Genomic DNA, 26,908 nt, shown 5'->3' on the forward strand with positions numbered 1-26,908 from the left:
TACTTCTACCACCAAGACTGGTGGGTCCAGGCCCCTCCATTTTCAATTTCTCCAACATGTCACCTTTTCGTTTCAGTCTGTTGATGATCATGGCCTGGATCCATCATTTCACTAAGGGGTGTAAACTTATTTTCTAATCTCTGTCACTCCCTTTTCATTTACTACCTGGATTTCCTAAAAAGAACTTCCCGTTCTCAACTATTTTCTGACTCTGAAATAGAGTTCGTTCAAGAAGGGCAGGAAGGAGTGCTTAATGCTTTTCTTTTAAACATTTCAGAATGAATGAGTAAGCTGGTGCCCCTGCCATCGGCAAAAGCGGCCAATTATTGGGTGTTATAAATTCAACGATATGCAAAATACATATAATTCATATTTCCCGATCAATGGTAGTCATTGTTCCTGTTGGGGCTATTTCACCTTTACAATCTTGGGTTGCCTTTTATAGAAAAGTTTAAGATAAAGTTTTGGGCTTTTTTTAAAGGAAAGATTTAAAGCCACCCAGGTCACAGAGGGCTCAAGGGGGAGGGTGGCGGGGAGATCAGTAACCTCCCAGCTGTCCGGCGCTCCCGCCAGGTCGTCGGCAGGTCCCGCGTCCGGGGGCGGGGCAAGGCGTGGGCAGGGCCGTCGCGCCTTTGCGCGAGGGGCGGGGCAGGTGGCGCGGCGGCGGCGGCGGAGGCGGCGGCGGCGCGCGGGCAGAGGTGCGGCGCGCGGCCCCCTAGCGCGCCAACGCGATCCCCGCCGGAGCCGCGGCGTCCCACCGTGCGGCCCTCATCCTTCTTCCTGACCCGACATCCCGCCGGCTCCAGGATGGGTGCGCGCGCTTCGGGAGGACCCCGGGCCCGGACAGGGTTCCTGCTGCTGCTGCTGCTGCTCGGGCTGGTGGCCCCCGGCGCACAGGGGGCGCGGAGCCGCGGCGGCACCGAGAAGAACAGCTACCGCCGCACGGTCAACACCTTCTCGCAGAGCGTCAGCAGCCTGTTCGGCGAGGACAACGTGCGCGCAGCTCAGAAGGTGGGCGCTGGGCCCGCGCCCGCGGTCACCTTGCTTCGGCCGCCGCGCACCTGGAGCCCAGGGCCCTCCTGGGCCGTGCGCGGCCTCCGGGGCTGCAGGCCGGCCGGGCTCAGAAAAAGGGAGGCCCGGGTCTGGGGCGTGGGTCCGGGCCTGCCGCCTGTGGCCCGAGCCCGGGCTGGGCCAGCGTCGTGTCTGGGGGCGAGTTCCGGCGCAGGTCTAGTGCGCAGGGCCTCGGCGCGCCCTGTGTTCCATGCGGTACTTCTCCTTGAACCTTGCTCCCGGGGGCACTAGGTCCGGGCCTCCCCTCGGCAGCCCTGACGCTGCCGCGCCTCTCATTCATTCATTCAACACGTTTGAATGAGCGCCTACTGTGAGCCAGGCACCGTGGCGGCTGCCCAGGGGGCGCCCTGCTCGCCGGCGCCCTCTCCCCACGCTGCTGCGCTCTCCCCAGCAACCCCGAATTTCCTGTAGCCTTAACGCCGACCCACTTCCCCTGAGCACCTTAGGCCCTCCTCCTTCTACTTTGAAGATATTTAGGCTTTTTATTACTTTACTGTAATTTTTTTTAAGAATGAGAGTAATGCAGTCTGCTCCGTTGCTTTGGCAACCTGGCACAGTGACCCGTTTAAGCACCTACTGTGTTCTGGGCCTCTCACTTGGAGCGTTTTATTTACTTTGGAGCTGTTGAGGAGCCCCTGGCCCCTGGGGATGGTGTTGAGCGCTCCGGAGCCCTTTCCCCCTTCTGCCCTAGGCAGCTGGGTGAGCCACTGGGGGTTAAACAGTCCACCGAGCAAGGGGAAGTGAATAAGGGGGACGGTTGCAGGTGGTCAGGCGGTTCCTGAAGTACAGCCCATACTGTTCTTCTCTTAAGCTCTTTGCTCTGCACCAGCCATGGGCTTTTGGAGTGCAGAAGAGTTCCACCTCTGACTGGATGGCTTCAGGCAAGTGGCTTCACTTTTTTGAGGCTCAGTCTCTTTATTCCTTCAATGGGGATAATAATCATATCCTCTTGTAATTATGAATCATTGGTCCCTTCTTGGCCCAGAGTCATGGCTGAATCAGTGTCAGATACTGTTAGTTATATCCTGGCCAATGCTCAAATCTTGGTTGCTTAGCCCTGTTGGCAGCGCTTTCAGGTTTTAAAAAAATGTTTTCTGCTGCTTGAGATGAAGGGGAAAGAAAACATTAAACCCCAAATCAGACTGGCTGAATATTCTAATTGGATGAAATGAAATATAGGTTAATTTGTTAGGAAAGGTGTTAACTTCTGACTGTCCTCTCCTATGAGTGTTCTGAGAGGCTGTAAAGGTTATGGATAAATGGGGTGGGGGAATCTCTCTTTGTAGCTGGCTTCAGAGGGAGAGCACAGAACACCTGAGTGCAGAGAAATGGCCATCCAGACTGCCTGAGTATGCAGGGTGAATCTGCACCCACCTCCTGCTGTGTGCCTTAGCCATTTGAAGGCAGAAATCATTTGTTTTACAGCAAAAAGACTTTCCCTTGTGGCTCAGCTGGTAAAGAATCCACCTGCAATACGGGAGTCCTGGGTTCGATCCCTGGGTTTGGAAGATCCTCTGGAGAAGGGAAAGGCTACCTACTCCAGTATTCTGGCCTGGAGATCCCATGGACTTTTCAGTCCATGGGGTCGCAAAGAGTTGGACACAGCTGAGCTACCTTCACTCACTCACAGCAAAAAGAAGTCTGGCCTTTTTGGGGGAGGGTTAAGCACAAGCCACCATGTCAAGGCTGATTATTCTATCTGGAAATCTGAGATTCACAGACATGAAATACAAAGTAGATATTTAGGGGTTCAGATGTGGGTTCGTATCAATAAGTCATCTGTATTCTGGCAAAGTATCTGAGAATCTTGAAATCAGAATTCCTTTTGAGGTAAACCAAGGTTTGTGCTTTCAATAGAGATGACCATAATACTAACTAATATTTGTTAATAATTGAAACAGATATTTGAAGGGCTCCCCATATGGCACTAGTGGTAAAGAACCCATCTGCTAATGCAGGAGACATGAGTGATGTGGGTTCGATTCCTGGGTCAGGAAGATCTCCTGGGGAAGGGAATGGCAACCCACTCTAGTATTCTTGCCTGGAGAATTCCATGGACAGAGGAGCCTGGCGGGCTACAGTCCATGGGGTCGCATAGCGTTGGAGACAACTGACGCAACTTAGCACGCACATTTGTTTAAAATGCACTTCCTTTTTTCTGGCCAAGCAGCATGAGGGATCTTAGTTCTTCAACCAGAGATCAAACCCATGCCCCCTGCAGTGGAAGTGCAGAGTTTGAACCCCTAGGGAAGTCCATGCCTTTTTTTTTTTTTTTAAGATCATAATTGGCCTTAATCAGCAATTTGTGAATTGGGCGACATCCCTTCTAGCATATAAGCGCTCCCTGTTCTAAGTTCTTTTATAAATAGAATAACTCACTTCATCCTTAGAACAGGCCTATAAGGTTGGTACTGTTAATATTTCCATTTTACAGATAGGGAAACTGAGGCACAGAGTGGTAAAGTGACTGGCTTCAAGTCAGCCTGGGTGGCAGAGCCAGGATTTGAACCCAGGCATAGTGGGGCTTCCCAGGTGGTGCAGTGGTAAACAATCCACCTGTCAATGGAGGAGATGCAGGTTCGATGCCTGGGTCAGGAAGATCCCCTGGAGAAGGAAATGGCAACCCACTCCAGTATTCTTGCCTGGAGAATCCCATGGAAAGAGGAACCTGGAGGGCTCCAAAGAGTCGGACACAATGCAGTATGCACACACACATGTACACAGTGGGTCTGGAGTCCACGCTGGTACCTTCACTGCTCTTTTGGTATCACAACTCTCCCTGAGCCCCTCAATCAGTGCAGCATCCAAAATGAAGCTCCCTGACATTTCCTGTGGAGTGTAGCCTAGACCAGCCAGGCTTGGGGAAATTGCTCTGTTAATTATAATTAACGGAAAACTGAATCTACTAGCAACTATAGTTTTCAACAAGCCAGACCTTCTTAGTGGGTTGTAAAGTTTGAGGGTATTTAATGAGACACTCTATGCTTTATCTAGGAATTGTCTAAAATTAACCCTAGCCCTTCTGGTTCAGAGCCTAGGCCTTGCTCTCCCAGAGACTTGGGTTCGAATCCCAGCTCTGCGACCTTGGGCTGGTTGCTTGACCTCTGTGTGTCTCCTTTGTGCAAAGGGGATAAATTGGCAGGCTGAATGTGACTAGTCATGGTGTACAATACCAGGCACTGAGTAAGTATTTAGTAAAATGGTAGAAGATATAAGGATTCATCTGGTGCGTTTCGTATAAAGATGTACCCTCATTTAACCAGCTCCTCCCAATGGTCCATGTTTTGTTAGTTTCCGATTGGATTGGATTGGCCACTCCAATGCTGGCTGCAGTAAAGGTTTTTCTATCTAGATTTTTTGGAGCGTGCATATACAAGTTCATCTGTAAATTGTTAGAAAGTCAATTGCTGAGCCGAAGGGTCTGTGCATTAAAAACTTTTTAATTGAAATATAAAAAGTGCACTTTTCTGTGTTAAGTATACAGTGAAATGAATTGTCATATAGCAAACATGCCCATGTGACCCACACATCGCACTGGAAATACAGGGGTCCAATCCCCTAGCCCCAAGATAACCTCTCTCCTAACTCTGACAACATAAACTAGCTTTGTCTGCCATGTCCTTTATACACAGTTCCAGTTCATATATATTTTGAGTACTGAGAGACATTACTGAAATGTTCCCCAGTTACACCAGTTTCCATTCCTATCATACATGTGAGGGTTGCTTTCCAGTACCTCTCCAACGAGGTGTCAGTAAACTATTTGGTTTTATTATTTTATTGTGAGATAGACGATCTTTTCACTCATTCGGAATCCAGTGGCATCTTTACTGGGAACTGATTTTTGTTTTCCTTTGCCATTACTGAAACTGTTAGTCTTTTTCTTTTTAAGAGGCTGGCATTTTTTTTGCTTTGTAAGAAAATATTTTGAGCAGAATAACTTTGACACATTCCAGTCTTTTTTTCCCCCACCAGCATTTTAACAGCTTTATTGAGGTGTCGACATAGACTGCACACATTTAAAGTGGGACAAAAGTGTACGCGTTGGTAAATTTTGACATATGGATATACCCCTGACATCATTACCATCATCAAAATAATGTCTGACTTTTTCTTTGAAAAGCTGGAAGAATTGAATAAGTTAACAGTGAGATACTCCACCTGGGATAACCATATTCTCCCCAAACTGTTTCTTTTTCTCTACAAACACACACACACAGTTTTGTTTTGTTTTGTTTTTTTTGAAAGTAAATTGTGGACATGATATTTTCTCCTGCTGTTGCTGCTAAGTCGCTTGAGTCGTGTCCGACTCTGTGCAACCCCATAGACGGCAGCCCACCAGGCTCCTCCGTCCCTGGGATTCTCCAGGCAAGAACACTGGAGTGGGTTGCCATTTCCTTTTCCAATGCGTGAAAGTGAAAAGTGAAAGTGAAGTCGCTCAGTCATGTCTGACTCTTCAAGACCCCATGGACTGTAGCCTACCAGGCTCCTCCGTCCATGGGATTTTCCAGGCAAGAGTATTTTCTCCTACAGAACCATAATACCATGGCCCCTTTGCCCCCAAACTTAAATTTAGTTCAATAACATTTTGTAATACACAGCCCATATTCACATTCCCTTTATAGCTTAAAAAAAAAATACAGCACCCAATCAACAGTTCATTGCATTTGGTTCTAATGCCTGTTTAGTTTAGTTCCTTTTAATCTATCACAGTCCCTTTACCCTTTTGGGAATGGGAGTCAGTGCTTTTATGACATTGATGTTTATGTCTTCTTTTTCTTAACAGCTTTATTGAATTATAATTCAGATACTATACAATTCATTCACTGAAAGTTCAGTGGCTTTTATTATACTCAGCGGGGTTGTACATCACCACAATCAGTTTTGAACATTCTCATCACTCCTCCCCGCCTGAAAGAAACCCTAAGTTTGTTAGTGGTCACCCCATCTCCCCCAGCCCCTGGCAGCCCATAATCTTTGTTCTTATGGATTTGCGTGCACATTCTGGACATTTCCTGTGAGTGGAGTCGGACAGTAGGTGGTCTTTTGCATCTTGCTTCTTTCACACAGCATCATGTTTTCAAGGTTCATCTAGTTTGAAGCTTTTGTCAGTATTTCCTTCCTTCTTAGGGTTTCCCTTTGATCCGTTTATCAGCTAATGGGCATTTGGGTGGTTTGCACTTCTTGGCTACTATGAATGGTGCTGCTCCGAACATTCATGTGCAAGTTTTTCCATGAATATATGTTTACTTTGGAGTATGTACCTAGGCATTGACTTTCTGGGCTCCTCTGGTGGCTCAGATGGTAAAGAATCTGCCTGCAATGCGGGAGACTTGGGTTCCATCCCTGAGTTGGGAAGATCCCCTAGAGGAGGGCATGGCAACCCACTCCAGTATTCTTGCCTGGAGAATTCCATGGATAGTCCATGGGGTCGCAAAGAGTTGGACAACCGAGTGGCTAAGCACAGCACAGCACATGGCGGCTTGGACATCTCAAGGGGTTTCTGTTCAGCTGGACCATTTGGCATTCCCATCAGCAGTATATAAGGATTCCAGTTTCTCCCCATCCTCGCCAGCATAAGTTCCTGTCTTCCCCACCACCCCTTGGATATATTTAATTCAGTTTATTTTTAGCTGAAATATAGTTGATTTACAATATTACACTAGATTCAGGTGTACAACCCGATGATTCAATATCTTTGGACTATATACCATTTATAGCTATCATAATAGGATATCAGCTATATTCCCTGTGCTATGCAATATATCCTTGTGATTTACTTTATACATAGTAGTTGTATCTCTTAGACCTCTACCCCTATCTCGTCCATCCCCCTTCTTCCCTTTTCCTGCTGGTAACTGCCAGTTTATTCTCTGTATCTGTGAGTCTGCCTCTTTTTTGTTATATTCATTACTTTGTTATATTTTTTAAGATTCCCCCCAAAGTGTTATCATACAGTATTTGTCTGTCTTTTTGGCCTTGCCTCACAGCATGTCAGATCCGAGTTCCCCAACCAGGACCTGCACCCCGTGCAGTGGAAGCACAGAGTTGTAACCACTGAACCACCAGGGATGTCTCATTATTTGTCTTTCTCTGTCTGACTTATTTCACTAAGCAGAGTACCCTCCAGGTCCATCCAAGTTGTTGCAAATGGCAAAATTTCATTCTTTTTTTTATGACTGATTAGTATTCCGGTTTGTGTGTGTGTGTTTGTATATATCACATCTTTCTCCAGTCACCTGTTGACGGTTGTCTGTCTTTTTGAGTGTAACCATTCTAGTGGGACTGACATGGTTTCTCCCTGTGGTTTATCTTACTTTTTGGCCTCACCATATATCACATGGTACCTTAGTTACCCAGCCAGGGATCGAACCCCTGCCTCCTGCATTGGAAGCATGGAGTCTTAACCACTGGACCACCAGAAAAGTCCCTCTCCCTGTGGTTTTGACACCCAGTTGGTTTTTCAGTTGTCCTGTGATGCACCTAATCTGTTTTATCTGGGTTAGATTGAGGACCTGCCATTCCAGTAAGAATTCTACCGGAGGGCCTTGTGTCTTTAAGAGGGCAGCATGTCAGGACATATGGTGACATCTTGTCCCATTGCTTTGACCCACCCTCCCAGAGGTGCCTTTTCCCCTTTGTAATACATTCCTGATCCTCCTGTGTGTTCCAGCACTTCAGTTCCCTTTAACTTTGTCTTCCTGTTCCTCAGATCCTTAGGCAACCTCTAAACTGCTCCTTTGCTGCTTTTCTTGTGAAAATGCTTGGGAGCCAGTTTAAATGTGCTTGGGGGTAATGGGGGTGAGGAGAGTTTAGGTGCCCTCCAGATTTAGGACGGGGCGATGAAATGCTGAGCTGGAGTAATTGTGTCTTCTCCCTTGGACTGGCTGTAGCCGTGGGCCTCTTGAGTTGGCTCTCTTGAATCTTTTTAATTTTAGCTTTTCATCCTGAATATTGCCCAGGAGACACAAAGGGAGAAAGAATCGTATGATGAACCTCTATACCCTTCACCCAGTTTTGACATTCTTGTTGTATCTCTTCCCCCATCAAAAAATGTTTGAAGCCTGGCATAGTGTTTTAAAACTAATCCAAGACATATTGGTTCATTTTTGAATATTTCAGTCTCTGTCTTTTAACAGATAAACGTTTTGCAAAAATGGTTTGCACAATACCATCGTTACAGCTCCTGACAATTTTTTAATAACCCTCCCAAGTCCATTTTTCTATTTCCCTGACCAACTCAAAACATCTTTATGCAGAAGTGCTTCATTTGAATTGGGATCCAGTTTCCTGACCAGGGATCGAACCTGGGCCTCCGTGGTGAAAGTCCAAATCCTAACCACTAGACCACCAGGGAATGCCCAAGTTTTGTTTGTTTTAATTCTATTATTAAATTTTTGAATTGAGGTATAGTTGACGTACAGTAGTATATGATTGTACAACGCTGTTGAGTCTTGAGTTCCCGGTGTACAACATTCACACTTTTTATAGGTTATGCTTCATTTATAGTTACTATAAAATATTGGCTATATTTTATAGGTTGTAGGAAAAACATGCCGTGCCGTTGGTTTGGCTTTTCACCTATTTCTGTGAACTGCTTCAGGCTCTGGGCTTCGCTGAACCCCACCTTAGTCTGCAGGGCTGCCCTGAAGAAGGGCCACAGTCTGGCTGGCTAACCCAGAAATACCGTCTGGAAGCTGGAAACCTGAGATCAAGGTGTAAGCCAGGCTGCTGCTTTCTGAGGCCTCTCTCCCCATGGCTTACGGATGGCTGTCTTCTCCCTGTGTCCTCACGTGATCTTTTCTCTGTGCATGTCTGTGTCCCCATTTTCTTTTTCCTCTCAAAAATTTTTTGATTGGCGTATGGTTGATTTACAGTGTTGGTTTAGTTTCAGGTGTACAGCAGAGATTCAGTTAAACATGGGCATGGTGGTGCCTGACTCTTTGCAACCCCTTGGACTGTAGCTTACCAGGCTCCTTTGTCCATGGGATTTCCCGGGCAAGAATACTGGAGTGGGCTCATTTTCTTTCTTTTTTTAAAAATTTTTAAATTTTTTTTCCATCCAAAATAGTGTTAACTTTTTTTTTGCCACGCTGCACAGCATGTGGGATCTTAGTTCCCTGACCAGGGACTGAACCTGCACCTGTTGCATTGACCACACAGAGTTCTAACCACTGGAGGACCTGTGGGGAAGCCCCCCCATCTCTTCTTGTAGGGACCCCAGTCCTGTTGGATCCAGGCCCTCCACATTGGCCTCATTTCATCTTCACTGAGATTTGGAGGAATACAGTGCTGCCCACAGCACCCCCTCAGGGCTCCTGTGTCTTCACACAGACAGGGAGCCAAGGACTAACTTGCTGGAGCAGAAACCACAGTGAGCGATGCCAGCCCCAGGGGGCAGAGTGTTCCCTCCCATCCAGTCCAAAAGGCCCACGATGAGCCTTTCCATGTATCACCCTCTCCTGCCCCGGCTGGTCCCCAAGGTGTGCCTGACCTTTCCTCTAAGCACAGCCAGGTCCTGTCCGGGCCAGTGGGTTTCCCAGCACCTGCCCAAAGACAGTTGTTTGGTGGGAAGGAGAAAACTCCTTTGGAGAGAGGACTAGACCTCCAACCTTGCTGGATGCACTGGGTTGCTGCCCAGCTGTCCTCAGATCTGACACAGACAACCTAAGGGGTCCCCACATCTTTTTTTTTTTTTAATTAATATTTATTTATTTGACTGCACTGGGTCTTAGTTGCGGCACGTGGGATCTTCAGTTGCAGCATTCGAACTCTTAGTTATGGCATCTGTGATCTAGTTCCCTGACCAGGGAATGAACCTGAGCCCCCTTGCATTGGGAGCAGGGACTCTTACCCACTGGTGGACAGGGAAGTTCCCTAATGTCCATTCTTCCTTAGTCCCATTTTACAGCTGAGAAAACTGAGGCACAGAGAGGGTCAGTGGCAGCAGAAGCTGTAATGTCTCTTCCTCCCAAAATAGCTACTTTTGTACACCCTTTCTAGGGGAGCTGGTGCCCTTGAATGGCCTGCTCATTTTTTTCCCAGGTGCCCCAGGGTGTCCTTTCCCTTTTCCTCCACTTGAACAAAATGTAGGAATTGCTACCTGTGGACAAATGGGCACAAATTGTAATGCTTTTAAAGAATAATGAGAGGAGGAACAAAGCGTGGAGAACCCTGAAAGGGAATGGTATTTGGCAAGAAAAAGGAATTAAGTACTGATTCATGCTGCTACATGGGTGAAGCCTGACATTATTTTGAGTGCAAGAAGCCAGGCACAAAAGGTCACGGATTGCCTGATTTCATTTGTACAGAAAGTCCAGGAAAGGCAAAACCGTGGAGACGGGAAGATTAGTGGTTGCCTAGGCTGAGGGGAGGAGGGAATGAGAAGCGACTGCGGATGGAGACAAGACTCCTTTTGGGGTGATGAAGATGTTCTAAAATTCAATTATGGGGGATTTTAAAAAAAAAACAACATTGAATCGTGCATGTTAAAGACAAGAACTTTATGGTATGTAAATGATACGTCAGTGAAACTCTCTAATTAAAAAAAAAGAATTGTAACTAAACGGACACCAGTGTGTCTTCTCTCCAGGGGATGGTACAGTCTCCAAAATGCCCCCACCCACCTACCCTTATCTAAGAGGGGTCCAGGGCCCCTTTCTTCTCCCTGACATAAATACTTCCTTCTGTCCTTCCCATATGATCTTTTTTTTTTTTAATGTTAACTGTTCCATTATTTTCAACTCTTTCAGTTAAAAATTTTTTCTTTTAAAATAGCAGTATAGTTGAGGACTTCCCTGGTGCTCCAGTGGTTAAGAATCCACCTGCCAGTGCAGAGGACATGGGTTCCACCCCTGGTCCAATAAGATTCCACGTGCCACAGGGCAACTAAGCTTGAGTGCTACAACAAAGATGAGATGCAGCCAGTAAATAAGTAAAGGAATTATCGTTGATTTGCAGTGTTAGGCTAGTATCCTTCCGGTTTTTAAATAGCAACTTATTGAGGAATAAATCATATATTAATACTATACAGTCCTTCCATTTAAAGTGTATAATTTAGTAGGTGGGGGGTGGGGTCATTTCCTTTTTATCTTTTGGTCACACTGCAGGGCATGCAGGATCTTAGTTCCCTGACCAGGAATCAAACCCTGGGCCCCCTGCATTGGCAGCTCAGAGTCGTCTTATCTGCTGGACCACCAGGGAAGTCCCTGTCTGTGCCATTCTTCACCTAGGCATATAAGGGAAGATCCATATGCGAGTGTTAACACTGCTGTCTCTGGAAGGGGGATTCAGGTTGTAGGAAGTGAGACTTTATACCATGTGTATAGCATATTGCTTAAAGTGAAATAAAACTGCATGTGTTCATACTGGGAGAGCTACTGCAGCCCTCCAAGGCCCCCGGGTCCTTAAAACTGGGATGGAGGTGTGTCTCCATTGTTTGCACATGCCCGAGACGTGACAATGGGACTCAACTGTGAGAACTGCCGTTTTCGCCCTTTAGAGTTGCTCCCATGCAGCAGCATCCGGCCTCCAGGTGAAATAGGTTGGTTGCAACACCTTCCACCATTTAGAAATGAGAATTCAGGCAGGGACTTTGACAAGAGTCAGCAGAGGAAGAGTCTGGAAGTAATCGGGAGTGTAGTGAGCAGCTTTGCAGAGGGCTTCTGGCTTCTCTGATGAATCCCTCCACCTGTAGAAGGGAGACTCTTTTTTTTTTTTAATATATTTTTCTTATTTATTTGTTATTTTTGGCTATGCTGGGTCTTATGCTGCAGGCAGCTCTTCTCTAGTTGCAGAGAGCTGGGGCTATTCTCTAGTTGCAGTGTGCAGGCTTCTCATTGCAGTGGCTTCTCTTTTGGCAGAGTACGGGCTCTAGGGCTCATGGGCTTCAGTAGTTGTGGCACACCAGCTTTGTTGCCCCACAGCAGGTGGGATCTTCCCAGACCAGGGATCGAACCCATGTCCCCTGCATTGGCAGGTGGGTTCTCAACCACTGGACCACCAGGGAAGTCCAGGAGGGAGATTTGACCATATTCACTTGGTTCTTGGCGCCCCGAGCTAGTTCCATGCTCCGTTAATCCGCAGGGCGATTTGGCCAAGCCCTGGGATGGCCTTTGTCATCAGCTGGCTGAGTTTTCTCATTCAACTGTAAATTTGGCCGGACTAGGAAGAAGGAAGCTGTGGCCTAGTCGGTAATGACTTTTCTCTCATTTCTGCAGTTCCTGACAAGGCTGACCGAGAGGTTCGTGCTGGGAGTGGACATGTTTGTGGAAACCGTGTGGAAAGTTTGGGCAGAGCTCTTGGAAGTTCTTGGACTCGACGGTATGTGTTGGGGGGCATTCATTTGAAGGCTGTGTTTCATTCTGGTGCTTCTCAAATTATGGGAGTGGTATCTAGGGCGGGTGGTGCAGGAGAAGACTGGTGGAGGGGATACAAGAGAACCTATTTTATTATTGTAGTTGTGTTTGTAAGTAGCTGGGATTCCCAGATGCTACTTAGAAGGTGTAGGTGGGTAGTGCCAACTTGTCTGTCCCTAGGCTTCCTTGTTGGTTCAGATGGTAAAGAATCAGCCTGCAATGCAGGAGACCTGGCTTCAGTCCCTGGGTCAGGAAGATCCCCTGGAGAAGGGGATGACAACCCACTCCAGTAATCTTGCCTGGAGAATCCCATGGACAGAGGAACCTGGTGGGCTACAGTCCATGGGATTGCCAAGAGTCGGACACGACTGTCACTCAGGCAAACCTTGGGAACTGGAGGTGGAGTCTTTGGGTGGTCGGGGTCCGTAACAAACTACTCCAGTTACTCAGACAGGAAGCGATTTAATACAGAGAATGAGGTGCTCACAGAATCATCGGAAGGAGCAATGTGTGATCGCTAGGAAGTCAATGTGCTAGTCCAGGAATCAGGAGGCAGCTGCTGGAACCCTTTGCGTTCCAGCTCATGGCCCTGGTCCAGGCTGCTGCCTCTCTCCAGGAAGCCTGCAGCAGTCTGTCAGGGTCACCAAGACCACCCCCCGCCCCCAGGTCCCATGCGTCTCTAGAAGGAGTCCCAGGAGCCAGCATTTGGTGGTACCCTCAGCTGTGATGGTTACAGGGAAGGACACACAGCACAGTCAGCAAAGGGGTGAAGTCTGGGGAACCCGGCACAGGCTCCCAGAGCCCTCTCCAGGACGGGGGTGGGCGTGTCACATAGGACAAGCTTTGATCCCCATGTGAGGTGTCCTCAACCAGGGACATCCAGTCGAGGCTCAGCACCCAGGGTGTTTATTGAGGGGCTGGTCATGTAGGTACCCTCTGCCTCACACCTTCTAAATTCCAGGCTCCTGGAAGGAAAGCAGATATCAGCGTGAACCACATTGTTTGTGCAAAACCTCCAGGCCCAGATTGAACTCAGTTCTGGCCTGCCTCCCTGGAGGTAGCATCTGATCCTACAGATCAAAGGCTTAGTCCCACAGTTGCCCCCACTTCAGACACTCGTTCAGGTTGTCACCAGTGCTTCCGACCGGCTGGTATAGATCAAGAGTACCAATGACCTGTCCCCGCCTTGGGTTCAAGTAACTCGCTCGAGCTGCTTGTGGAACCCAGGAAACCTGTTTACTCAGTAGATAACTGTTTTTTTATGAAAGGATGTAATCCAGGAACAGCCAGGTGAAGGAGATGCATGGGGCAGGGTTTCTGGGCAGGACTCGGAGCTTCCACGTTCCAAGTTGTACTGACTCACTGGGCACTGGTGATCGATTCAGCCTTCACCTCCTCCCAAGAGGTCAGGAGGGTCAATCGGGAGGCTCAACCCTCTAATAACCAAGTTGGTTCCCTTGGCAACCAGCCTACATTTTTAGAGGCTTTTCAGAATCACCTGATTAACAAACACAGGTATGTGTGAAAGGGGCTGTGAATTATCAAGACACCTTTATTGCTCTTATCACTTAGGAAATTGCAAGGGTTTTAGGAGCCTGTGCCAGAAATGGGGATGGAGGCCACTAATTTCTTATGCATCCCAATCTCACGCTCCAGAAATCCAAGTTCCCAGATGCTGGCCAAGGGCCCAACTTGCAAACCTTTCTGGAAAGTGGCCTTAGGCCTGCTGGGTGAGCGCTTTCCTGCTTATCTCCTAACCAGGGTCCCTTCTCAACAAATCAGCTAGAGTGATTTTTTTTTTATTACTATTTTTTTTGTTACTGATTTTAAAAAAACAAAATATAAAAGTCAGATTAAGTCCCTCTCGTTAAAACTGCCCAATGATTTCCTGATGCACTTGCAGTTGACACAGTTCACACCAAGGACACTGCCTAGCCCCTGGACATACCCGGCTTGACGCCTTCCAGTCTCTGTGCGTTCCCTGCTGGGGACGGTCTTCCCAGCCCTTTGCCTGCTCCCATCTTTCCCATGCTTGGTTCTCTGGTAAATGGCACCTCCTCCAAGAAGCCCCTCCTAACCACCTTGTGTGAGGAACCTCATGCTCAGTTCTCACACTTGCGCTCTTCCACCTCCTGTCCTCCTTCCGTGTGTGTGTGTGTGTGTGTTACTCATCTCCCCTCTGCGATCCCGTGAGCAAAGTCTTGCATGCCTTCTCCAGGCTGCAACCTTGGCCCTGGCTCTGCCCCTGGTACAAAAAGGGGCAGTAAGAGTTGGAGGCCTGTCGGCCCCACTGCTTCACTGCTTTGGTGAGTTGAGTTGTGTCCCTCTCCAAAAGTGCCCCCCAAGACCCCCACACCTGTGAATGTGACCTTATTGGAGAATGAAGTCTCTGCAGATGTAATCAAGCTGAGATGAGGTCATCCTAGGTTAGTGTGGGCCTTCAATCCAATGTCTGGTGTCCTTATAAGAAGATGAAGGGACTTCCTTGGTGGTCCAGTGGATGAGACTCCAAGCTCCCAATGCAGGGGTCCCCAGTTTGATCCCTGGTCAGGGAACTGGATCCCACATGCCAAATCTAAAGATCACGAACTGGATCCCACATGCTGAATCTAAAGATCACGCATGTCCCGATGAAGATCGAAGATCCCGTATGCTGCAACTGAGACCCAACACAGCCAAATAAATATTTTTTAAAAAGAGGGAAATTTGGACAGAGACACACACACAGATGGAGATGATGGCCATGTGAATGTGAAAACGGAGACGGAGAAGGAGGGGTGCAGTCGACGAGCCAGAAGGGGCAGGGAGAGAGCCTCCCTTGGAGCTTTAGCTGGAGTGCAGCCCTGCCCACACCTTGACTTCAGAATTCTGGCCCCCAGAACAGTGAGGCTCCATTCCTGTTGCTTGAAGCCACCACGTCTGGTCGTTTGTTACAGAAGCCCGAGGAGACCAATACACTCTCTGAGTTCCACGCACCATCTCTTTGAATCCATCCACCACCCCCAACCCTCTCCATCAGCCCTGACATTCCCACCTTACAGATCAGAGATAGGCCTTGGAGTTGAGCTGGCTGCTGGCCCAAACCCATACCCTGGTTCGTACCTACTGTCATCCCCACCATCCCTGGGAACCCACCCTCTGGCTTTGAACCACAGAATTCAGTCTCTGAGAGGCCTTAGGCAGAGAATCGGAGGCAGCAGCATCGCCATTTGAGAGGCTGCTGTGCAGCTCCAAGCCCCCTGGGGCTACAGAGGACCCCTCCTGGGACTCCGGCTGAGTCAACACGGAACCTGGCTCCTGCAATTGAGTGCAATCCCGCTTGGAATCCATTTTCACCACCTGCCCAGATCATTAAACGCTCGGTATTTCCATCCCTGACCAATGAGCCCTGGAGAAACAAACCTGACTGCAAGAAATTGCACTCGGCTTGAAATTAAAGACTGGAGTCAAGTCAGCCTCCTGGTCGGGGAACTAGATCCTATGTGCCGAAACTAAAGATCCCACATGCCAAAGTGAAGATCAAAGATCAAAGAGTTCTTCCACAGCCAAGAGGCCGTGAATACTCATGTTCATGAGAAGGGTGGCTGGGGAACTCACTTCTGTGTTGTGGTTTTTCCCCCCTTGATGCATTAAGTTTCAAAGCATCTGAAGACCTCTGGAGTCTGTGTCTTACCCTTAGATGTTTGAAGGTGCAAAAGGTTTTGCAGGAAACTGGACTCCAGAGTTGGATTTTCTGGTACAGAATGCATCCGTGAGCACAATCCTTTAATTGCCTGCTTCAGAATGTTTCAAGGTACTGGTTAAAATGGAGAGTCCTTAGCCTGGAGTGGTTCCGTAGAAATAGAATGCCAGCCACATATGTGACGTTAAATGTTCTAATTGCCATGTTAGAAAGGTAAAAAGAAACCAGTGAAATGAATAAGGTGTTTTGGTTAACCCAATAGATTAAAAATATTGCCATCTTGGTACTTCTCTTGAACCTCCACGCTTCCACTGGAGGGAGTGTGGATTTGATATAAACCACCAGCACAGCCACAAGAAAAAAAAAAAATTGTCATCTCATCTTGGAATCAATAGGAAATTATTAATGAGGTGTCTTAGATTTGGGGGCATACTAGTGTCTTGGAAATCTGGTCTGTATTTGGCCCAGCACATCTTGATTCACACTTGCCATGTTTCCCAGGCTCGATGTCCACCGTAATGACAGCACAGTTAGCTCCACCCTTGATCTCCTGGCTGGGGACACTTTTCTGGGAAATAGCATCCAGAGTCAGAAGGAAGGATTTCAGTCTCCCATCTTCAAGTTGTTGACTTTCTCTGAAGCCTTGGAGCCCTTGTGACACTTGTGACAATACGAGGGAAGTAGGGATTCCTCTTGGAGGCTGCCTCAGGACAGGGCGGGGACTGGGGGGCTCTGTCAACCTTGAAATACCAGCTCCACTCTGCTCTAGGTGTGCGACTGAAAAAGGTTCCTGGACCAACTTCCAAAGTGTGTGTGTGTGCAGGTAGACTTCCCCCTACCAGCTGGCAAGATGCCGATGCCATGGGGTGACAGAGAATTCAACTCAGTTCTGACACTGTCTACCTAGAGGCAGAATCAAACCCCACAGGCAAAAGGCTCAGTCCCCACAAGACCACCCTCCACTTTGGATGCCCATCATGAGTCCAGGTCATCACCCGTGCTTCTGAGCAACTGGCTGCAAACTAGAAGTTCCCATGACCTCCTTCTCCTGCTCAGTTAATTTGCTAGAGCAGGGACTTCCTTGGTGGTCCAGTGGCTAAGAGTCTGCACTTTCTCTGTAGGGGGCAAGGGTTCAATCCCTGGTCAGGGAACTAGATCCCACATGCTGCAGCTAAGAGTTTGCCTGCCACAACTAAAGATCTTGCATGCCTCAATGAAAATCAGAGATTCCCTGTGCCACAGCTAAGACCCGGTGCAGCCAAATAAGTAAATAAAAATATTTTTGAAAAGAACATGGAGCTTGAAACAGTATAGTATTGACATAACAACAGACACATAGACCAATAGAGCTGAGAAATAAAGTCATACACATACGGTTAGCTAGTATTTGACAAAGCTAAGCATGCTTAACGGAGGAAAGACAATCTCTTCAATAAGTGGTGCTGGGAAAACATTCACATGTAAGAGAATGGAATTAGATCTCTATTTCACACCACTCACAAAAATTAACTCGAAACGGATTAAAGACTTAAATGTGAGACCAGAAACCATAAAACTCCTGGAAGAAAACAAGCAGTCAGCTCTTTGACCTTGTCCTTGGCAGTGATTTTCTGGATTTGACACCAAAAGCAAAAATAAACAAGCGGGACTACATCAAGTAGAGAGTTTCTGCACATCCAAGGAAACGATCAACAAAATGAACTTACAGAATGGGAAAATATTTGCAAACATATCCGTTAGGGAGTTTATATCCAAAACAGATAAAGAACTCACGCAACTCAATAGCAAAAAGAAAGAAGAAAAATGGACAAAAGGGAATTCCTGGATAGTCTAGCGGTTAGGACTCTGAGCTTTCACTGCTGAGGGTGCGGGTTCAGTCCTTGATCAGGGCACTGAGATCTCACGTGCTTCATGGTACAGCAAGGAAAAAAAGGGTGAGGGGATGACAAGGGACCTGGATAGACATTGTTTCCAAAAAAAGGAAACATGAATATGAATGTTTTCATATTTATGAAAAAAAGGACACATTCCTTCTATATGAATGGTCAACAGGTACATGAAAAGATACTGTATTACCAGTAATTCAGGATTGCTAGTCATTAGGGAAATGCAAATCAAAACCACAATGAAATGTTAATTTGGTTATTGGAATGACTGTTACCAAAAAGATAAGAGAGAACAAATGTTGCTGAAGATGTGGAGAAGTTGGAACCCTTGGGCACTGTTGGTGGGAATGTAAATTAGTCCACCACTATGGAAAACAGTATGAAGGTTCCTCTTAAAAGCAGAGAACTTCCCTGGCGGTGCAGTGGATAAGAACCTGCCTGCCAGTGCAGCGGACACAGGTTCCATCCCTGGTCCGCAAAGATTCCACATGCCTTGGAGCAGCTTAGCCTGTGGACCACAGCTGCTAAAGCCCACATGCCCTGTAGCCTGTGCTCTGCAGCAAGAGAAGGCACCACAGTGAAAAGCCCACACACTGCGACCCAAGAGTAGTCCCCGCTCGCCACAACTAGAGAAAGCCTGCATGCAGCATCCAAGATCCAGCGCAGCCAAAAATAAATCAATAAAATTAAAAAAAAAAAATTAAAAGTAGAACTACCATACGATCCAGAAATTCTACTTCTGGGAATATATCTGAAGGAAACAAAAACACTGCATCGAAGAAATAACTACACCATCACTGCCAACCCCCACCCCCGCCCTGTCCCCAGTCATGTACATTGCAGCATTACTTAGAATAGCTGAGACATGGAAGCAACCTAACTGTTCACTGACAGGTAAATGGATAAAGAAATTTTGGCGTGTCTATATACGTTGGAGTATTCTTCAGCCATAAAACGGGAAATCCTACCATTTGTAACCACATGGGTGGACCTTGAGGGCATTAAGCTGAGTGAAATAAGTCAGAGAAAAGCAGATACTGTATAATCTCACTTATATATAGAATCTTAAAAAAAAAAAAAACCAACTCATAAATTGAGAGATCAGATTTGTGGTTGCCAGAGACAGTGAATGGAAAATAGGGGAATTGGAGGAAGATGGTTAAGAGGTACAAACTGCAGTTATAGGATAAATGAATCCTGGGGGTGTAATGTGCAATGTGATGACTGTATTTAACCCTGCTGTGCAGTATAGTTGGAAGTTGGAGTTAGGAGATCCTCAAAGTTCTCGGGAAAAGGAAAACTTTTTTTTTTTCCTATCTATGAGATGATGGACATTTTTTTGTTTTGCTTATGTATTTTTAATTGCAACACATTTGCTTTACACTATTGTGGAGATGATGGATATTAACAAAGCTTATTTTGATCATTTCACAATATAAGTCAAGTCATTCTGTATACCGTGAACTTAAATAATGCTGTATGTCAGTTATGTCTCAATAAACATGGGAGAGAAAGTTGCATGCTGAAGTATGATGTGTGCCTCTTTCGAATGGTTTGGTTAAAAAAAGGGGGGGATATGTGACTAGAGATGGAGCAAAATGTTAACATTGTTAAACCTAGATAATTTTGATTAGGAGTATTTATATTACCATCCTTTTAACTTTTCTGTTTGAAAATTTTCTTAAGTCGGGCACACAGAAGATGCACGTCCTCCATTTCACTCCATTCTTAAGATGGGACTTCATGTGTGGGTACCAGTTACAATTAGGTTTGGCTGTGAGTAACAGAGACCCCCAAATTACAGCAGCTTATACAAGATGGAAGCTTATATTTCTCTTATGTGAAAAGTTCACAGGTAGGTGGCTTTGCAGCACATTCTCCTCAGGTCCAAGGCCCCTTCCATCTTATTACTCCCCAATAGGTGACTTCCTTTCCCTCATGACCCAAGACAGCTGCTCCTCTACCAGCCATCGCATCCACATTCCAGCAGGCAGAAGAAGAAGAGGTAAAGGGCCTATTACCACTACTTTTAGGAAGCCATCCCAAAACATTTCTGCCCACCTCTCCTTGACCAAAACTTAGTTATGTAGCTAGCTTCAAGGGAGGCTGTGAAATACCCTTCTCCTAGGCAGCTGTGCACCCAGCCTAATGCTGGGTATGGAAAACAGGAAGGAGGGCAGCTGAAGGCCAGTGTACAGGCTCTGCCCTACCTGAAAGGTGTTTTAAACCCATGAAAGAACAGTGTTGCCCTGTCTTCTCCCAGGGTTCTATACCCAGGCAGCCAGCTTTAGTTTCTCAGAGTGTGGAAGAGGCCCAGCCAGTGAGCTGAGCCACCCAGCCCAACTCGCACAGAAGCCCTGTGACTCCCTGTAACTGGCCGCTGTCCCTCTGTTCTGTCCTGCAGTCTCGAACCTGTCCCAGTACTTCAACCCCAGCTCGGTGGCCAGCAGCCCCGCCCGGGCCCTCCTGCTGGTGGGCGTCGTTCTCCTGGCCTACTGGTTCCTGTCTCTGGCCCTGGGCTTCACCTTCAGCGCCCTGCACGTGGTGTTCGGCCGCTTCTTCTGGGTGGTGCGGGTCGTTCTGTTTTCCATGTCCTGCGTGTACATCCTGCACAAGTATGAGGGCGAGCCTGAGAATGCCGTGCTGCCCTTGTGTTTCGTGGTGGCCATCTACTTCATGACCGGGCCCATGGGCTTCTACTGGCGAGGCAGCCCCAGTGGCCCCAGCGTGGAGGAGAAGCTGGAACAACTGGAGAACCAGGTCAGACTGCTCAACATCCGCCTCACCCGTGTGCTGGAGAGTCTTGACCGCCCCAACAGCAAGTGACAACCAGCCAGCCGGCCGGCTCCCCCCGCACCAGCGCCCTCTCTCCGGAGACAAAAAAGAAGAAGGAAAAAAAGAACGCCAAACCCCAAACAACCTTAATAAACATGCCTGAGCAAGAGAGGGGCGCTTTGTGAGGGTGTTTCCGGCCACATATCAACTCTTAGGACATCTTCCAGGAGGAACTGACAAGATCGTTGATGTAGGACTACCCACCAAGTGTCATTAGTGGAAAAAAATATTTTTTAAACAAAGGATATAACCATATTAGCTGTACAGTAAGAGAAGTTTATCTGTGCATAGAGCATAAAGTTAATTTTTTCAAGCATTTAAATACATCTTTTGTAAGGTTTTTTAATAAAGGCAGATCGAGTTGAGTTTATTAAAACTTTACACAGAGGGGAAGAAATTGCTAATTCGATCTTTTGTGAAAGTTTCAAGGCAAGTGTTTGCTTTTGCAGCACAGGGATTGGTGGGTGAGGTCTGAGTGTGTTCTTTTCATGTTCCAAAGCTGTGACCTTCATTTCATGTTGTTTTTGGTTAATGTTGATTTGATGAATTGTGTCGCTTCTGAATGTGGACTGTTGGGTTTCAAGGTTGAAACTCAATGTCTTTGAGATCCTAGATGATTCAACCAAGCCCCCATCAATCAGATTTCTGACTGAAGAAGTCATTATTTGTAGAAAACCTAAGATTCCCTCTCCTTTCTGTACTTTGATGTATTTTAACCTCCACATTTTCTAAAGGAAAATTCAAGAACCAGACAAAGAAATATCATTGGAGTTTGATACCAAATCGAAGCTCATTCAGGTATCTGATTTGAGTCCTAATTTTACCATTGGCCAGCTAGGGGGATATAGGAAAGCTACACTCTCCAGGGTTTTTTTGTATACTTATTTCATTTTGGTTTTTGGTTGACTCAGGACCTTAGAAGGAAAACCAAGCATAGCAGCTAATAACCTTTGAAGTCTGTTGCTGCTTACAAAGCATTCTCAGGAACAATAAGCAGAAACCCACCAGAGTTGGAGAAGATTTATTTTATCTGAAATTTTTACAATATATATGTTAGGTGCTTTTGGTTTGGAATATGTGCTGGCTTCATTTTAGGTGGTCTCTAGTGGTGAAGAGAAGTACATGGGGGGCAGACAGCTGTGGGGGTCCTGAACAAAGGGGGCTTTGTAAGGCTTGGATCAGGGGCTAGTGGAGATGGCCCTTTCTGGGTACCAAACAAGCACAGGAAATCAAGGAAAGGGTGACCCAGGTTTTGCTACTAGGCTTCATGGCCGTCTCCATCAGCGTTCCTTGGTCACCTGTGTGTCCTGGCAGCCCTCTCAGAGCCCCTGTACACAGGTTTGCAGAGACCCCTGGCAGATAGGGTAGAACCAAGACTTTCTGGGCCAGGTATCCTTTCAGAGAAAACTCGGCTGCCTGCCAGCTCTTCCCGTGCTGTGTTTCTGTGCTGCTTTATTTGAAGTTGCAAGTACCGGGAAAAGAGAAGCAGGTGTTTTTCAAGAATGTTTATGAAACTTCTGTTTTTAAGGTGCACATTAACGGGAGCCAAACTCTCTTGCATTTGCAGCTTACTTCTTGAAATTATGTACATGTCCTCTAGAATTTGCCTGGGCAAATCTTTATCCTTGGTTTCTGCATTGAAGCCGTTCCAGTTTTGTCCATGGCACCCCACTCCAGTCCTCTTGCCTGGAAAATCCCATGGATGGAGGAGCCTGGTGGGCTGCAGTCCATGGGGTCGCCAAGAGTCGGACACGACTGAGCGACTTCACTTTCACTTTTCACTTTCATGCATTGGAGAAGGAAATGGCAACCCACTCCAGTGTTCTTGCCTGGAGAATCCCAGGGATGGGGGAGCCTGGTGGGCTGCCATCTGTGGGGTCGCACAGAGTCGGAGATGACTGAAGCGACTTAGCAGGAGCAGCAGCAGATGCTTAGAGACAGATGTTTTCACACAGATTATAGAGAACTCCACGGAGGTCGTGTTTGCCTTCTTTCCCTTTGTGCATTTGGTTTCTATGTTTTTGGCATGTCTGGGTGTTTGCTTTGCTCATGTTAGGCAGTGGGATAATTGACATTCTCTGCACAAAGATTTTAAGTTTTAAATTACTGTGTGGGTACAACATCTACGCTTCTCTTGCCCACCCTCACACCTGGAAACCTGATGGAACTGTGCTGTCTTGAGACCCTGGCAGAAAAATCATTTTAACTTCTAGTAAATTGAGGAAGGCTCATATATCTGGGTACTGGTAGACTGAGGCCTCATCAACTGGAAATTATTGTTAAGAATATATACACCTTGGGATTTCCCTGTGGCCCAGGGGCTAAGAATCTGCCTGGCAATGCTAGGACATGGGTTCAATCACTGGTCCAGGAAGATTCCACTTGCTGTGAGGCGACTAAGCCCATGTGTCGCAACTAAGACCCAATGCAACCAAATATGTGAATAAATAAAAACTTAAAATAATATGCACCTTGTTTTCTGGATTGGCTAAGTATAGGCTATGAAGCCAGTTGAACAGTCTGATACACCCAAATGAAAGATGTCTTTATTTTTAACAAAAGTTAGTTAGTTCCTTAAGAGTATCCCTTCAGGGTAGAATAGTCCTTGAAATTTTGATGGAAGTCACGGAGGTTCAATATGCATAACTCCTGTCTTTTAATGCGTAAATTTGACTTTTGCTTGGGCCTCCTCTTATCCTCAGATAGTTTGGATTTTTTTTCTTCTTTCCTTGGAAGCTTGTAGGATAATTGACCTCCCCCGGTACCCCTCATCTCCTTTTTCTCTCTTTTTGTACATGAGAAGTGTATTTTTGTATCATATCTCATACCTTGAAGAGAAATTTTTTTATATCTTCAGGGCTGTAGAATACACTAGTGTAACATATCATTCAGTGTGATATGAAAACATCCTGACGAAAACTACTGTGAATCTCTCTTATAGTTAAAACTCAGTTTTTTAGGTATCTTCAAGTTCATCAGTGTTAATTTCCCGATGCTTCAGTATCGCAGTAAATACCAAGAGCAGAAAAGAGCCCAGAAAAGAAAAAGGATTTGTTAACTCCAACTTGCTGGATTTCCATGGATATTTGGGGATCAATGTTTGGAGCAATCTCTTCCTTGACATCCTGGCAAAGATGCTTTTGTGGCATTTCAGCCTTTCATATTTTCCATTTTTGTATTTTCCAATACCAATCAGCATTACTTGCCTTCTGGGTTTTGTTTTTTGTTTTTTTTTTTTGGTTTGCTTGCCTTTTTTTTTTTTTTTTAACCCCCTATCATTTCTTGTAGCAAAATGCAGCAACAGAATTTCCTGAAAGCTGGCCTTGTGAATTGTGCTAGGGTCTTTAATTTATGAAGGGGACCGAGTGACATCATGGAGAGAGGTTAGTGCCTTTGAAAGAGATTTTAAATACCCATAGTTGCCTGCAGACGATAGGCATACCATGCCTCTCAAGACCTCAGGAAGCCTGTCACACGTGGGCTCAAGAAGCAGGAGAGCAGGATCTATGCCTGCTGACTGGCAGGGAGTAGCTAGTTGGAGACGTTGCCTGTTGGCACTAAGGGTGAACATGCAGGGTGGCGTGAGTACTTAGGAGGATTGTGAAAGGACTTTTGTACACCTACCCACCAGGGCTGCCTTGTGGGGAAGATGCAAACCACTTTGGTGGTGTTTCAGTAGCCTTCTAGAGAGGTTAGGAATACCATGTCAGACGTCCAGTGCAGAAGCTAAAACATGGACAAGACACCTTCTCACTATCGGGAATCCTGCTTTATTTCATCCTCTTGCTTCCTGCTACATTTTGTTTTTCCTTTTTTTCCGGCTGCACCGCATAGCTCATGGAACCTTAGTTTCCCAACCAAGGATGGAACTTAGGTCCTCTGCAGTGAAAGCGTGGCATCCTAACCACTGGACTGCCAAATAATTCCCTCTGCTGCTACTTAAGATGCTTTTGAGGAAGGCTCTCTGCCTTATAGGTTGATACCTGATCACTTCTTCGATGGGTTTTGAATTGACTGACTGACCAAAAAGCCAGCTCTTGCCATCACTTCTCGGCCTTTTGGCTAAGACCAAGTGTAGTATGGGGCTTCCCTAGTGGCTTAGTGGTAAAGAATCCTCTTGCCAGTGCAGGAGATGCAAGAGTTGCAGGTTCGATCCCTGGTTCAGCAAGATCCCCTGGAGTAGGAAATGCAACCCACTCCAGTATTCTTGCCTGGAAAATCCCATGGACAGAGAAGCCTGGTAGGCTACAGTCCATGGGGTCACAAAGGGGACGCAACTGAGCACACACAGCCATCCATCTAGCTCACTTTAACAGGAATTTCTGGGGACTTCCCTGGCAGTCCAGTGGTTGAGACTCCATGCTTCCAATGCAGGGGACATGGGTTCAATCCCTGATGGAAATAGCATGGCCAAAACAATAGAAGGAATTTCCAAGACCTAAAGGTGTCACCCACCTCCCCCAACTTTTTTTGGATAATATATCACCATTCTGCAACATTTTTGTTTATGGCCACTTGAGTACTTCAACCATTGCTCCTTATTGTGAATAACAGAAGCATATACTTTTGCAGGATCTAACACAGTAGCCTTCAAATTAGACTTGGACAACCATCAATGTGATAAATTAGGATCTGGAATAAACAAAGCTTGTCCAGCCTACTGAAATCTGCACGCTGCTCTTCACTGATTCCTTGATAAGTAGGAGATACACCAGGACCAGTGTTTCCCTGGTGGTGGTATGAAAACCTGATTGCCCTTTGCACCATCTCCTGAAAATCTGTGGCAGCTAGTGGTGTTTAGCCATATGTTCTACCATGTGTTCTAATGTCTTTTTGAAGATTTAAAGATTTTATTGTAGTGTCAATTTAATATCCGCATGTGTGTTAACTCTTTGAATACTGTAATTAAATTGATTTCTTTGTGATGGTGATGGTGATTAGCGCTCACTTAAAATCCAGCTTAGCACTTATTTCCCTCTTCTCAACTGGAAATCATATTTGTGAGGTATGGTACCCATGATCCACAGTGTATTCATGAGTCAACTTCACATTTCGTGTATCTGGTTATACATTTTACATGGCATTTGATTTGATACTCTGAATCCATCTGATTTTAATATAGTGGTGTGTGCGTGTGCCTATGTGGCGTGTGCTCACTTTAGTTTCATGAGCTTGGGAAACTGATTCTACAAATATCATAAATAGGCATAAATGTATAAGGCTTATTTTTTTGGCAAAGCAATCCATACATTTCTCTTATTTATTAAATCACTGGCTTTGGTGTTACGTAGAGATATTTGTAGGCCAATTTCAGAACAGAATTAAAATATTGTGAAAATTACATCTTAATAAATGTTTATTGTAATTTTTGTGTACAGACTTCTTAAATATATTTCATTACTTCCAACCAAGCCTGTGTGCAGTTTTCCCAATCCTGACATGTGCTGATTCCATGATCCTCTTCCCCAGTCTGAAGAGTGGCCATACCATCTTGAATTTAATTGTTTAACTGGAGGTAGGGTTGCCAGATAAAATACAAGATACCTGTCTATTTGTCAGATAGACAACAAATACTTTTTTAGTATGTGTGTGTGCCCTGCAGTATTTAGGACACACTTACAACAAAGGGGGGGGGGGGAAGAGCTGTTGCTTATCTGAAATTCAAATTCAATGGGGTGTCCTGTATTTTTATTTGCTAATTCAGGCAATGCTAGCAGGGTATAGCAACTGATGTACGGCTCTCCACCCCACCCTGAACTGAGATGCTTTCATGGGTGCTAAAAATTATTTCCTTAGCATTAGCCAACATTCAGAAACAAATGTTCCCGCAGTTAAGACCCGCAGTTCCCCAAAGACAACAGGCATACCATGCCATGTGAGACCGCAGGTGACATTAAATGCACTTACCAGTGGAGAGTATTGCTCCTGGGAATGTTTATATTGCAAAGAAAATCTCACAGTGGTCTCCAGAAGACAGTTTGAGGCAAGTCATTGTGACGTTATCTGGAGGCCCGCTGGCTGGCCTAACTGGGAGAGAGAACAAGTCAAAAGCCGGGACTCCACATCCTGAAAGACAG

At 46.2% G+C, this 26,908-nt stretch overlaps 1 protein-coding gene across 1 annotated transcript; it reads left to right on the forward strand.

Moving 5' to 3' along the window:
- On the forward strand, positions 681 to 26,172 carry BRI3BP (BRI3 binding protein). Its single transcript, XM_018061405.1, has 3 exons — positions 681 to 1,011; positions 12,291 to 12,393; positions 20,401 to 26,172. Exons 1-3 carry the CDS (start codon positions 808 to 810, stop codon positions 20,820 to 20,822), a joined length of 729 nt encoding a protein of 242 aa, XP_017916894.1. The 5' UTR covers positions 681 to 807; the 3' UTR covers positions 20,823 to 26,172.

This window comes from Capra hircus, chromosome 17, assembly GCF_001704415.2.
Source record: "Capra hircus breed San Clemente chromosome 17, ASM170441v1, whole genome shotgun sequence".
In the NCBI taxonomy this organism is placed as follows: domain Eukaryota; kingdom Metazoa; phylum Chordata; class Mammalia; order Artiodactyla; family Bovidae; genus Capra; species Capra hircus.

Coding starts and splice junctions, on each gene's coding strand:
- BRI3BP (XM_018061405.1), top strand. CDS start 808: ATGGGTGCGCGCGCTTCGGGAGGACCCCGGGCCCGGACAGGGTTCCTG. Junction 1,012..12,290: donor ACGTGCGCGCAGCTCAGAAG/GTGGGCGCTGGG, acceptor TCATTTCTGCAG/TTCCTGACAAGGCTGACCGA. Junction 12,394..20,400: donor GGAAGTTCTTGGACTCGACG/GTATGTGTTGGG, acceptor TCTGTCCTGCAG/TCTCGAACCTGTCCCAGTAC.